The following is a 10,914-nucleotide window of genomic DNA, read 5'->3' as shown; positions in this document are numbered from 1 at the left end:
GTGAGAGCGCTTTGGGAGCTGACAGGGACAGCACTGCTTTGCAGGTGGCGTGTTCTGGGTCCAGTGACGAGAAGGTTCCTGGCACGGCAGCCTCTCCTGGCAGGTCAGTAGCGCTCCCGGTTCCTCTCACGGTGCCCAGCCACGTGGCCGCCAGGACCACAATTCTAGGCCTGTGTGTACACGCATGTGCTTTTAGCGAAATGTTGAGAAATAGCTTCACAATGAGGCCAAGACTGATCGTATTCATTTAATTTTTGTTAAAAGCATCACAAATGATTTATTGATTTTTAAAAAGGAAAAATAAGATAGAATTTGTCACATTTTGTTATGTGCATATACCAAGTATGGCATCACCGGGTCGCATGTAACCTCAGTTGCCCGGAGCCGGTTGCGTTCACTCCCAGGGGCCTATATGTGCCTGTACATCAAATATATAGAATCTCCAATGTATAACCAGATAAACCCATGGACCTACGTGTCAAGCTATATGATTATGGGGATGGAAAAGTATAGGGGTACATCAGATGCCACCTTATTCCCAGGTTCTTGGGTCCACACACCCAAAATATTCTTAATAGAAATAATGACACCAAATAGAAGAAAAACTCAAATAACTAGGGGGAACCCTACCCAAACAGCAGAGAATGAAGTCGAGTGGTCAAAGGTGAAAGGGTGGCTACGCAGGCACTGGTGAGTTGGGGGGAGGACTCCATGCTGACTTGAGCTTGGGCCTGGATTGTGTCTGACACTCACGGGACAGGCAGGTGGGGGAGACGGAGCAGGGCTCCCCTAGGGTCTCTGGAGGCTGCACGAGGGCTGGGTGGGGAAGGGGGGCTCATGGCAAAGGTCCGGGGAACCCAGGCCTTTCCCACACCATCCTTGCCAGCTCCACGCACTGGTCCCTGGGCCCAGCTTGTCCCCAAGGAGGGTCTTGAGGACAACTTGCAGGGTGACCTCTGGAGGGGGCACCCAGGAGCCCTAGCTGGTGGGCCGGAGTGGTGGGGAAAGGGACACTTCCACTGCCTGGCCCAGTGACTCCTTCCTCCCTGTGGTCCAAGTCCCCATTTGTGACACGGGGACCCTGGACTTGAGGGACCTCCCACTCCCAAGTGCTGGGGAGCTGTTCTGTGTGCGAGGCCTCACCCTTGGGCCTCCGCTCCCCCAACAGGAAAGACGGGTTAATGTCCCGCAGGCTTCGTTCAGGCCAGCAGTTCCCGGCCTGGCCTCCGGTGTCCCCCACCTCCAGGAAAGGCCAGGCCGCCTGGGAGGCCCGCCTGGGGTGGGCAGGGGGAGGGGGAGACTTCTGGTTTCAAGGCAAAAGGTGAGACTCCCCCCTCTATATTCGTATGTGTAGCCTGAGGCTAACGTCCCTGATTCTAGGCGTCCGTGTGTGAGTGGAATCGCACTGCACGGGGCGCAGAGGGCTGGTTCCTGGGGCACCTCTGCTGCTCTCTCGCTGTGTGACCTTGGGAAAGTCACCCCCTCTCTGGGCCTTGGTTTATCTTCAAAATGAGGGGCTCACTCCTGGGTGGTCCTACTGGCTCTCCAATCAAAAACCTCTCTGGTTCCTGGGTTTCTACACGGCTCCCTGAAGCTATAAGGAAGTACAGCGAACGTCGCATCCATAGGCAGGTCCCACCACAGCTGCTGGGCGCAGGCGGGCCTGCGGGAGGGGTGGGGGGGGGCGGGGCGCCTCCTGCTGGCTGGCTGCGGAAGTGCAGGTTTCCGTGGCCCCCGCCAGGGGGAAAGCCACCGCCAGCCTTTGCCCTTCTGGGCCAGGGAGCAGAGATGCTTCCCGGAGAGGCAGAGGGGGCAGATCTGGGCATTCTGGAAAAGGGGTGCCCGTGAGTGGGGCACTGATAAAACCACCCAGATGGCACCATCTGGCCATAAAAATAGAAGTTAAAAATAAAAACCAGCTACCTGGAGAGGTATTTACATTATCCGCAGTTTAAAAAGGGGGGGCAGGAGGCATGGAGGGGCTGGTGGGGGGCCTGGGTCACAGCTTTCTGGACTCTGGGGGGTGGACCCCCTGCAGAGAGAGGGCCATGCAGGGGTGGGTACACCCCTCTGGAGAGGGGCTTACGGAGGAGAAAGCAGGCCCTCGGTGTCCCTGTGCGGCCGCAGGAGCCTGCGGGGCAGCGTGACCGGGCGGGTCTGCGTCTGGGAGGGCCGCTCGGCTCTCTGTCCCAGGGGGACCAGCACTGGCCGCCAGAGGTCAGGCCCTGGGCTGGGCCGTGGCGTGTGGGGCAGCCAGGCCAGCTGCCCAGGGGCAGGGGAGTGCCCGGTCAGGGTGGGGGCCGTGGGTGGTGCCGAGGGCCTGGCGTCTGGGGAGGGCAGGGGTCAGCTGGTCCCCCATGTGTCCTGTGGGCTGGAAGTGGACGGGGGCGCATCTGTTGCCTCGCGTGGGGTCAGCTGGAGGTGGCTTTTCCGTAGGTCTCTGAGAGGATGCCAGTCTCAGCACCAGTGCCGGCCACGTCTGTGGTTCTGTGCCCTCCACGGGGACGAAGCGACAGAGGAGACTGTCCTGGGCTGGGGCCTCCACGGGCATCAGCTCACCAGGTAGCTGTGCATTTCCCGGGAGTTGATGCTCAGGACCACGCCGGAGTGGTTCCCTAGGAAACAGACATGCCCACCTGTGAGCACCGGCCCGTTGCTGGAGGGGCAGAGAGGAGAGAAAGGGGCCATGCAGGACAGTGGTGGCCTCAGCAGTGCCATGGAGCCAACGTGCGGTGGGCATCTGCAGTTCCTTCGGCCATGTGGGTCATGCCGGAACGCAAGGCGGAGGTGCTGGGGTCTCACGTCTCCTGGTGGGTGACTGAGAGTGGGTTCTCCCGGTGTCGGCACAAGCAGTGGCCCCCACAGGCCTCCGGAGGTGAGCCAAGGCTGGCCGTGAGCTGCTGCACCCCGACCTCGTCATTGGCGGCAGGGGGCTGCAGGAGGGGCTGTGCCCCCTCCCGGCAGTGGGAACTGTGGGGCCCAATGTGGTACGGCCCTGGGACACAGCAGGAGAGGGGGACAGTGAGGGACAGTGGTCGGAAACAGCGCTGAGTTGGGAGGCTGGGGGTGGGGGGAATTCCTTAGGAGACCGGAGGACAGAGGTGTGGTCCGCAGGAAGGAGCTGGCGTGGGCAGGCCCTGCACCTGCTCTGTCCCCCAGAAAGCGGCTGAGGGCTCTGGTGCCAGCCAGGCTGCAGGCGGCACAGTGCCACGGGCCTTACTGCTGGCCCATCAAGGTTGTCACCTAGCGGCCTGGGTTTTGGCATCTGTTAACCCGGGGATGGTAACAGTGCCTCCCTGCAGGGCCCACAGTGGGGGCTCTGAGGGAAAATGTTCCTGAAGACTGGGGCAGCGCCTGGCACATCCTGAGGGCTCGATTAAGACGATGTGCTGTCATCACACTGTTCCTGTTCCTCAGGAGCTTGGCAGCCAACGGCTGCCAGAGGCAGGACGCACTACGGGGCTGTAATGCCGCCAGCATCAGGGCGGGGGGAGCATGACCCCAAGCTCTACACACTGACAGTCCTGCCCCGGGTGGGGAGCCCTGGTGGAGGGGTCTGTGGGCGCACAGGGTGATGGCGTGAGTCTGGGGGCTGCAGCCATGGGGGGGCGCACAGGGTGATGGCGCGAGCCTGGGGGCTGCAGCCGTGGGGGGGGGCACACAGGGTGATGGCGTGAGCCTGCAGCAGTTGGGGGGGCACACAGGGTGATGGCGTGAGCCTGGGGGCTGCAGCCATGGGGGGGCACACAGGGTGATGGCGTGAGCCTGCAGCAGTTGGGGGGCACTGGCTTTGGAGCCGCGGAGCTGGGCTTGGCACTGGCTCCCCGTATCGGCTAAGTGCCTGGGCGCTGAGAGGCCACTGTGAACGTCAGCGTGCTCGTCCGTCAGACGGGCACCTTACCAGTCAGCTGCCCACGTCGGGGAAGCACTGAGCCTGGGCCTGGCCCGGCGTGAGTGCCAGGGAACAGGATTTGCTGTCATTACGTCCCGGGAGGCTACAGACACCTCAGTGCCTGAGGGACACATCTGGGCCAGGGGACGTGGAGAGACGGCTGTGTGGTCACGGCTGACCTGGGTGTGGGTTCAAGGTCAGCCACGTGTCGGCTGTGCGCCCCGGGTGAGGCCTGCACCTCTGAGCCTCACTGTCAATCACCTGAGACGTGAGGACAGTGACTTCGATGTCTCACAGTTGTGAGGACACAGCACACGGGGTGTGAGGACTGTCTCAGCAGTAACGGGACGACCTCTCCAGCCACACTGCTGGCTGCTGGCCTGCAGGCCTCACAGCAATGCCGTCACCTCGCACCCAGGCGCAGACAGAAACCGGTGAGGTAGGGGACACCGGGGGTCTGAATTCCAGCCCCTCCCACGGCCGTGTGACCCAGGACAGTGCATCTCTGCCTCTGGGACCTCAGCCCTGAAAAGCAGCCTGTTTCCTGGGCTTGAAGTGAGAGAATCCCCGACATGCCCAGAGCCTCAGTTCACTTTCTGGAAAGGAGGAGCTGTCCTGTGGGCCGTGCGAGGGGCCCGGGGACCCCAACTCAGGCCCCCTGCCCCTGAAGATGGACAGGCTCTGTGGGTGCCTCCTGACAGGACCCGGTGACAGTGAGTGGCTGTCATGGGGGTGATGTGCTGCCTCCTCCCACTGCCTCGCTAGCTGCCCTGGGAACCTGGCAGCCAGGCTGTGAGGGAGCCCACGTCACGTGGCGGCCACGGGCAGGCGTTCGGGGGGACAGCCAGCTGGGGGCTTGGCTGGCTGTCCACATGAACCGCCAGAAACCTGGGTGAGGAAGCTTAGAGATGGCTCCTTTCCAGCCATCGACGGCAACCTCATGACAGACCCGGAGAGGGCCGCGTGGCTGAGCCTGGTCACCTCAGAACCGTGAGAAGACACGGCAATTAGCGGTGATGTGACACACAGAGCTGGGTGTTTGCTGGCGTTCTCCGCACTGGGCGTGGTTGGCATGAACGAGAGCCCGTTAACGAGAATGCCTTGTAAACTGTGAAGTGCCGTGCACAGGTGGTCTTGGACCTGAGCACGATGCCTACAAAATCACCATTTCCGGTGAGCAGGAGGCTGGGAGCATTGAGGGGCAACCGTGGGGACAGGTCCCTGCTTCCTCGTGGGAGCCAGCCCCCCTCTGTCCTCTCCCCACCCTCTGTGAGTTCAGGGGCTGCCAGGCCGGTGCCCCATCACCTTGTCAGATGGAGGGGTCACACCGCATGGTCGGCCGGCCCGCATCCTGTGCGCTGTGCTGGCCGTGGCGGCCGGGGGGGCCCCGTGGGAGGGTGGAGGGGCGGGTTTCCGGGGCGGGCGTTACCTAGAGTCTGCGAGTCCAGCTCATCATCTATAAACTCCTCACCCTGGATGGCGCTCTGGACGCCCTGGCTGTGGCCGACGGGGCTCGTCATTTCCTGCTCCTTCTCGTTGTACATCTGGGCGTACACGGTCCTGCCGGGCCGCTTCCTGCAGGGCAAGGGGGCGCTCAGGGCTCTGCCCAGGTCGCCTGCCCCCGAAGCCGCCAGCGGGGCCCCTGACCACCCCCATGTGCAGTCAGATCCTCACTCTTCTGCTCCCCAGCTGTGTGGCCCTGGACATGTCACTTAACCTCTCTGAGCCTCTATCGTCATCTGTAACATGACAGTGGGCTCCCTGAAGGAAGGGGGAGCAGAGAGGAGGGTGGGGGTGAAAGATGCTCATTGTGTTGGGGACCCGAGCGAGATTCAGAGGTGGGGAACAGGAACAGACGCACGCCTCTCCCCGCAGCCCGCTGCAGGCGCAAACACACCCCTTCCTGCTGAGGGAGGCCAGGTAGCCTTGCCTTTTGAACTTGTAGAGGATGAAGGCTGCCACCACGAACAGTCCGATGACGAAGAGGACGGCCACCACCCAGTAGCTGCTGTTCCCTCCCAGCCTCTGAGAATCTGCAACGAAACAGCTGTTAGTGGTCAGCGTGGGGGTGGCTCGTCCCCAGCCTGGCCTGGGCGCCCACCCCGGCCTCCTTGGATGGGAAGGCAGTCCACATCCTCCGGCCGGTCCTCCCGGTGTGGCTGAGGGTGGCAGGCAGGCTGTGCAGAACGAGGAACCCCGCCCTGGGCCCCCAGATTCCTGCTGAGTGACCGCCGGCCCTGGTCCATCCTTCTGGACAGTGGACAGGCGGCCTCTGCCATGTCTGTGCTGCATGGGGGGACCTGCCGACCCTTCCACGACATGACGTCTTTCTAGGGCAGAAAGAAGCTCTTCAGCTTCTGCGGATTCTTGCCCCCAAAGGGGAGAGGGCACACGTGTGACCGGAGGGGACAGTCCCACATGGAGGCGGGGGCAGAGAGCATCTGAGGCCCCTGACATCCGAGTCCATGTGGCCTCTGCAGAGGAGGGCGCGGCCCGAGTCTGGCCGCCCAGCCAGGAGGAGCGTGTGTACAGCTGAGGGGCCTAGACGCACGCCCGCCCCTCCCTGCACGCCGAGCCCAGGCCAGGCCGGAAGCACACCCGCCTGGGCCAGCATCCCGCCCGGAGGAAGGGTGAGCAGGTAACTACTACTGAAAGACCACAGGTACAGAAAGACGGCTGGGAGGGTGTGGAGAGGGGTGAGTGGTCCAGGGCGCTCACCTGAGTCCACATCCCTCACGGACACCAGGACCCGGACCCCGCCCCGCAGGAGGAAGCTGATCTTCTGTGCGCTCAGCACTTGCTGGATGGCCGCGAGTCTCTGTAAGCAGAGGGAGAGTGAGGGGCCTCAGGCACCCGCAGCGGGCGGGAGGGCCGGGTAGGCGTCCGCCCTGACCCTCCAGAGCATCGCAGGGTTGGGGGGTGCAGCTGGCCTCCGAGCGCCCGGCTGGGTTGCCCTTTCACCAGTGGCATTTTGCTGGTGATCAGAGGGGAACCGGTGGCCCGTGTGGTCCTCGCACAGGTGGGTGCATGGGGCTGGGACATTCCCTGGGGACTCTGCTTGCTCGTGGTTCAAACTCGGGTTCCAGGACAGTGTTTCGGCACCTGAGCTCCATCCAGGAGGCCTGCTCCTGGCGCACAGAATGTGGATCTTGCACTGGGGACTCTGTGGATGACGAGCTATCAAAGCCCAGGCTTTGAGGCTGGGGTGCGGCTGCAGGGCTGCTGCGCCTGTTATGAGGGGCAACGTGAGGCTCCCAAGACAGCTGCAATGCCTCCCCCATGCTCAGCACAGGAAGGCCGCGTGGTGCTGCCGCCGTCTGTGGCCGGGACACGTCACCGTGATTTTTTTCTGACCTTGGGTCTGTGGTTTGCTCTCAGCACTCAGGAAAAATGGGGATGGTACCCCAGAATCACACACCGTGTGGCCTCACGTAGCTGCTTCTTTCCCTGGCATCGTGTTTTCAGGTTTGTCCAGGTTGGAGCGTGTCAGTGCTCCGTTCCTTTTCATGGCTGCGTAATACTCCACTGCGTGGCTGGGCCACATGCCTGTCCCTCATCTGTTGATGGACGCTTGGGTTGCGCCCACTTTTGGGCTATTAGGAATAATGCTGCCATGACGTTTTTGGTTCTCTCGGTGGAAGTGCGATGTCACATGGTCACTCTACGTCTAACTTTTGGCCAGACTGTGTTCCACATTGGCCAGTGTCCCTCCACCAGCAGTGTCTCCACACAGCCGTCGACGCTAGTAATTGTCTTTTTCAAGTACTACAGCCGCCCTAGTGGTGGGACGTGGTTCCAATCGCCTCTGAGCCTCTCCCCTCCCAGCACCACACACACCTGTCACACAGCAGGCTTGTCCTGCCTGGGATGCGGGTCATCATTTGGAAGCCATCTGTGCGCTAAAGGCGTCTGCTAATTGACGGGGGCTGATTCCTGAATCCCGCGCCCTGGGCCCACATCTCCAGCCCCCGCCCCCGCACTGCGGTGGGACCATGTGACCAGCTTCAGGTGAAATGGAACAGGAAGTGGTGTGGCGCCCCTGGGGAGGTGGCCCTGCTGTCCCCGCCTCCCACCACTGTGACCTTGGAGGCCACGTGGGTCTCAGAGGGTGAAACCATGGGAGAAGCACGGCCAGCTCCCAGCCGGCTGTGACGGGTGGGAAGTGAGGCCGCCTGTGCCGACGAGCCACTGAGGCTTCCGTGCCGGCTGTGAACGGCCAGCAAACCCGCGGTGGGGCAGGGAGGACCGGCCTAGTGGCCACAGGTACCTTGTCACTCGTGAGGCTTCTCTTCCTTGTGGGCTGAGACGGGGGCAGCAGCACATGCAGGTCGGCCAAGGTGGGCAGCCCCGGCTTGACCACAGTCACCAGCAGCTCCTCAGGGACGCTGGTCTCCTGTGGGGACACAGACGAGCCACTCTGTCTGTTCCTCCTGAGCCACATCCCCTCGTGGCCTGTCCTGAAAGCCACTCCTGACCCTTCTGCAGCCGGCTCTCTCAGTCCCTCAGCCTCTGCCCCCACACCGGCCTCTACTTGGTCAGACCTGTCCCCGCCATTTCATTCCTCACACCGTGGCCACAGTGAGCAGGCCCCTCCCCCACTAATGTCCTCCCAGATGTCAAGACTCCTGACCACACAAGTCCCCAAACCCACCAGGCTCAGCTCCTGTGGGCCCCTCTGCCCCCTGAAGTCCCAATCCATGCACTTCTGTCGGGCAAACTCCTACGCATCCTTCAATACCTGAACAGTGTCAGCAGCACTGTTAACAGGCTGAGGGCAGGCACGGTCAGTGGCTGGCCTGTGGCAGCCTCGGATGACTCGGTGCGGGGGGGGGGAATTCTTTCTCTCCCTGGGGGAACCAGGGCCTTGGGTGGCTGTGCCACTCTGACGCACACTGCCTTCCTGTGCGTTCTGTCAGCTGCCCGAGGGCAGCGGGCACCCTAATTCTTCTGTCTCTAGGGTTTGGCCCAGGAGAGAAACTCAGTGACTAAATGAACATCACTTTAAAGAGATTATGGACGACAGGGGAACAGCGGCTGTGTCTTGTGGAAGTGACTGGCGCTCACTGGATGGGCATGGAGGAGGCAAGGTGACACTCAGCTTCAAGCCCTCCCAGCCCAGGCGGGGGACCCTAGCTGGCTTCTAAGTGCCCACAGCCAGCCTGAAGGCCAGAGCACTGTGACTGTGGGGAGCTGTGCCCACCCCGCCCCCACCCCAGCTTTCCTGAGGTGCCCTCAGGTGCGGGGAAGCTGCGGCATTGGGGCACCTTGGCGAGCAGCCGGGTCACCACCAGGCCGACGTCCTCTCTCCACTCCGGGGTGTTGGGGTTGTGTGCATCCAGCTCCTTGGAAAACTGCAGAGGCACAACCTGAAACTCATCTGGAAAGAGGCGGAGACGGGAGAAAGGGTCAGTCCTGGGCAGCCGGGCTCTGCGCCCTCCGAGGGAGGTGGCCGCACACCCTGGACGGCCCAGGACAGCCCTGGGGTCAGACCCCAGGGCCCACTTTTGGAAAATAAGATCCCACCCTGTGTGCCCGAAGCGGTTCCAGGCAGGCAGGGCCCGCTTCATGGGCTGCCATTTGATAACAACAACGAGGACGCCGAGGTGACGATGACGAAAGCAGCGCTGACTGGGAGGGAGGGCCTGGCACGTGAGATGTGCCCCACTGACTCACAAGGACACGCAGAGCCCACGAGGTTGGCCTCCCCTCCCCCAGGGACCCACGGAGTCTGACCTGGCCCCTCCCCCACCAGAGTCAGAGTCCCCGGAGCGCAGAGGCCCCTGACCCCCTTCTCTTGTGTTTCCCAGAGTCCCCAGCTCAGAGGCCTGTTCTAGAGCCACAGCAGGGGATGGAGGAAGACTGCAGCACCGGAACCCCAGCTCATTGAAGCTTCTCTCCATTTGCCTCCAGAGCCCCGGTTTTCTGACGTGTAGAGTGGGGGGAGGCCCTGTAGGGATGAGCAGCTTAAGGGACAAGCGCTTGTGAACTGTGAGCTCAACATCTCACAATGGACAACGAAAGGAGTGAAACTCACTATTTGCAGATGACTGATATCATGTTAGAATACCCTCAAGACTCTACCAAAAAGCTGTTAGAACTAAGAAATTTAGTAAAGCTGCAGGATACAAAATCAATACATGGAAATCTGTTGTGTTTCCATACACTAATAATGAACTATCAGAAAGAGAAATTAAGAAAACAATCCCATTTACAATCGCATCAAAAAGAATAAAGTACAGGGGCCAGCGGAGTGGCTCAGCGGGTTAAGAGCTTGCTCAAGAGTGCGAGCTCTGAGCAACAGGGTCTCTAGTTCGATTCCCACATGGGCCACTGAGCTGCGCCCGAGCTGAGCTGCTGCTGAGCTGCCAACAGGTGGCAGGATGGCTCAGCTGGTGTAACAACAAGATTGCCTGTTCGATGGTGGGCTACGCCCACCCGCAACTAAGACTGAACTCAGCACCTTGAGTTGAGCTGCCACCCAGGTGGCTCAGTGGATAGAGCGTGCGCTCTTAACAACAAGGCTGCGGGTTCGACTCCCACATAGGATGGTGGCTACACCCACCCGCAACTAAGATCGAACACAACACCTTAAACTGAGCAGCTGAGAGCTGCCTACGGGCGGCCCAATGGCGACTGGACAGAATTGGAAGCTGAGCTAGCTGCGCCCTCTACAACTAAGATTGAAGGACAACAACTTGGCTGTTCCCCTCCCCCAACTCCCTAACATTGTTCCCTTCTCCCAATTCCCCAATAAAAAAAATCTTAAAAAAAAAAAAAAGAATAAAGTACATAAGAATAAACTTTAACCAGGAGGTGAGAGACCTGTACACTGAAAACTATATGATACTGATGGAAGAAACTGAAGATATAAGTAAATGGAAAGATACTCCGTGCTCATGGATTGGAAGACTTAACCCTGTTAAAATGTTCATATGACCCAAAGCAACCTACAGATTTAATGGAACCCCTATGAAAACGCCAATGAGATATTTCACAGAAATAGATAAAACAACGGCATTTTC

The 10,914-nt window shown here is 60.8% G+C and overlaps 1 protein-coding gene across 1 annotated transcript in view; it reads right to left on the bottom strand.

Annotated features, from left to right (window-relative positions):
- Nucleotides 1-232: 232 nt before the first annotated feature.
- The window catches only part of SORCS2 (sortilin related VPS10 domain containing receptor 2), a 186,997-nt gene continuing 176,315 nt past the window's right edge, over nucleotides 233-10,914 (bottom strand). The window contains exons 22-27 of the mRNA XM_019626424.1: nucleotides 9,157-9,269; nucleotides 8,160-8,285; nucleotides 6,611-6,710; nucleotides 5,823-5,925; nucleotides 5,364-5,467; nucleotides 233-2,615 (exon numbers count right to left, since the gene is read on the bottom strand). Coding sequence (XP_019481969.1) covers nucleotides 2,551-2,615; nucleotides 5,364-5,467; nucleotides 5,823-5,925; nucleotides 6,611-6,710; nucleotides 8,160-8,285; nucleotides 9,157-9,269 — 611 coding nt within the window. The 3' untranslated portion in view covers nucleotides 233-2,550. The remainder of the gene's footprint in view (nucleotides 2,616-5,363; nucleotides 5,468-5,822; nucleotides 5,926-6,610; nucleotides 6,711-8,159; nucleotides 8,286-9,156; nucleotides 9,270-10,914) is intronic.

Source organism: Hipposideros armiger, unplaced genomic scaffold, assembly GCF_001890085.2.
Source record: "Hipposideros armiger isolate ML-2016 unplaced genomic scaffold, ASM189008v1 scaffold_677, whole genome shotgun sequence".
In the NCBI taxonomy this organism is placed as follows: domain Eukaryota; kingdom Metazoa; phylum Chordata; class Mammalia; order Chiroptera; family Hipposideridae; genus Hipposideros; species Hipposideros armiger.
Note: the sequence above shows the minus strand (reverse complement) of the source record. Positions and strands in the feature narration are given on the sequence as shown.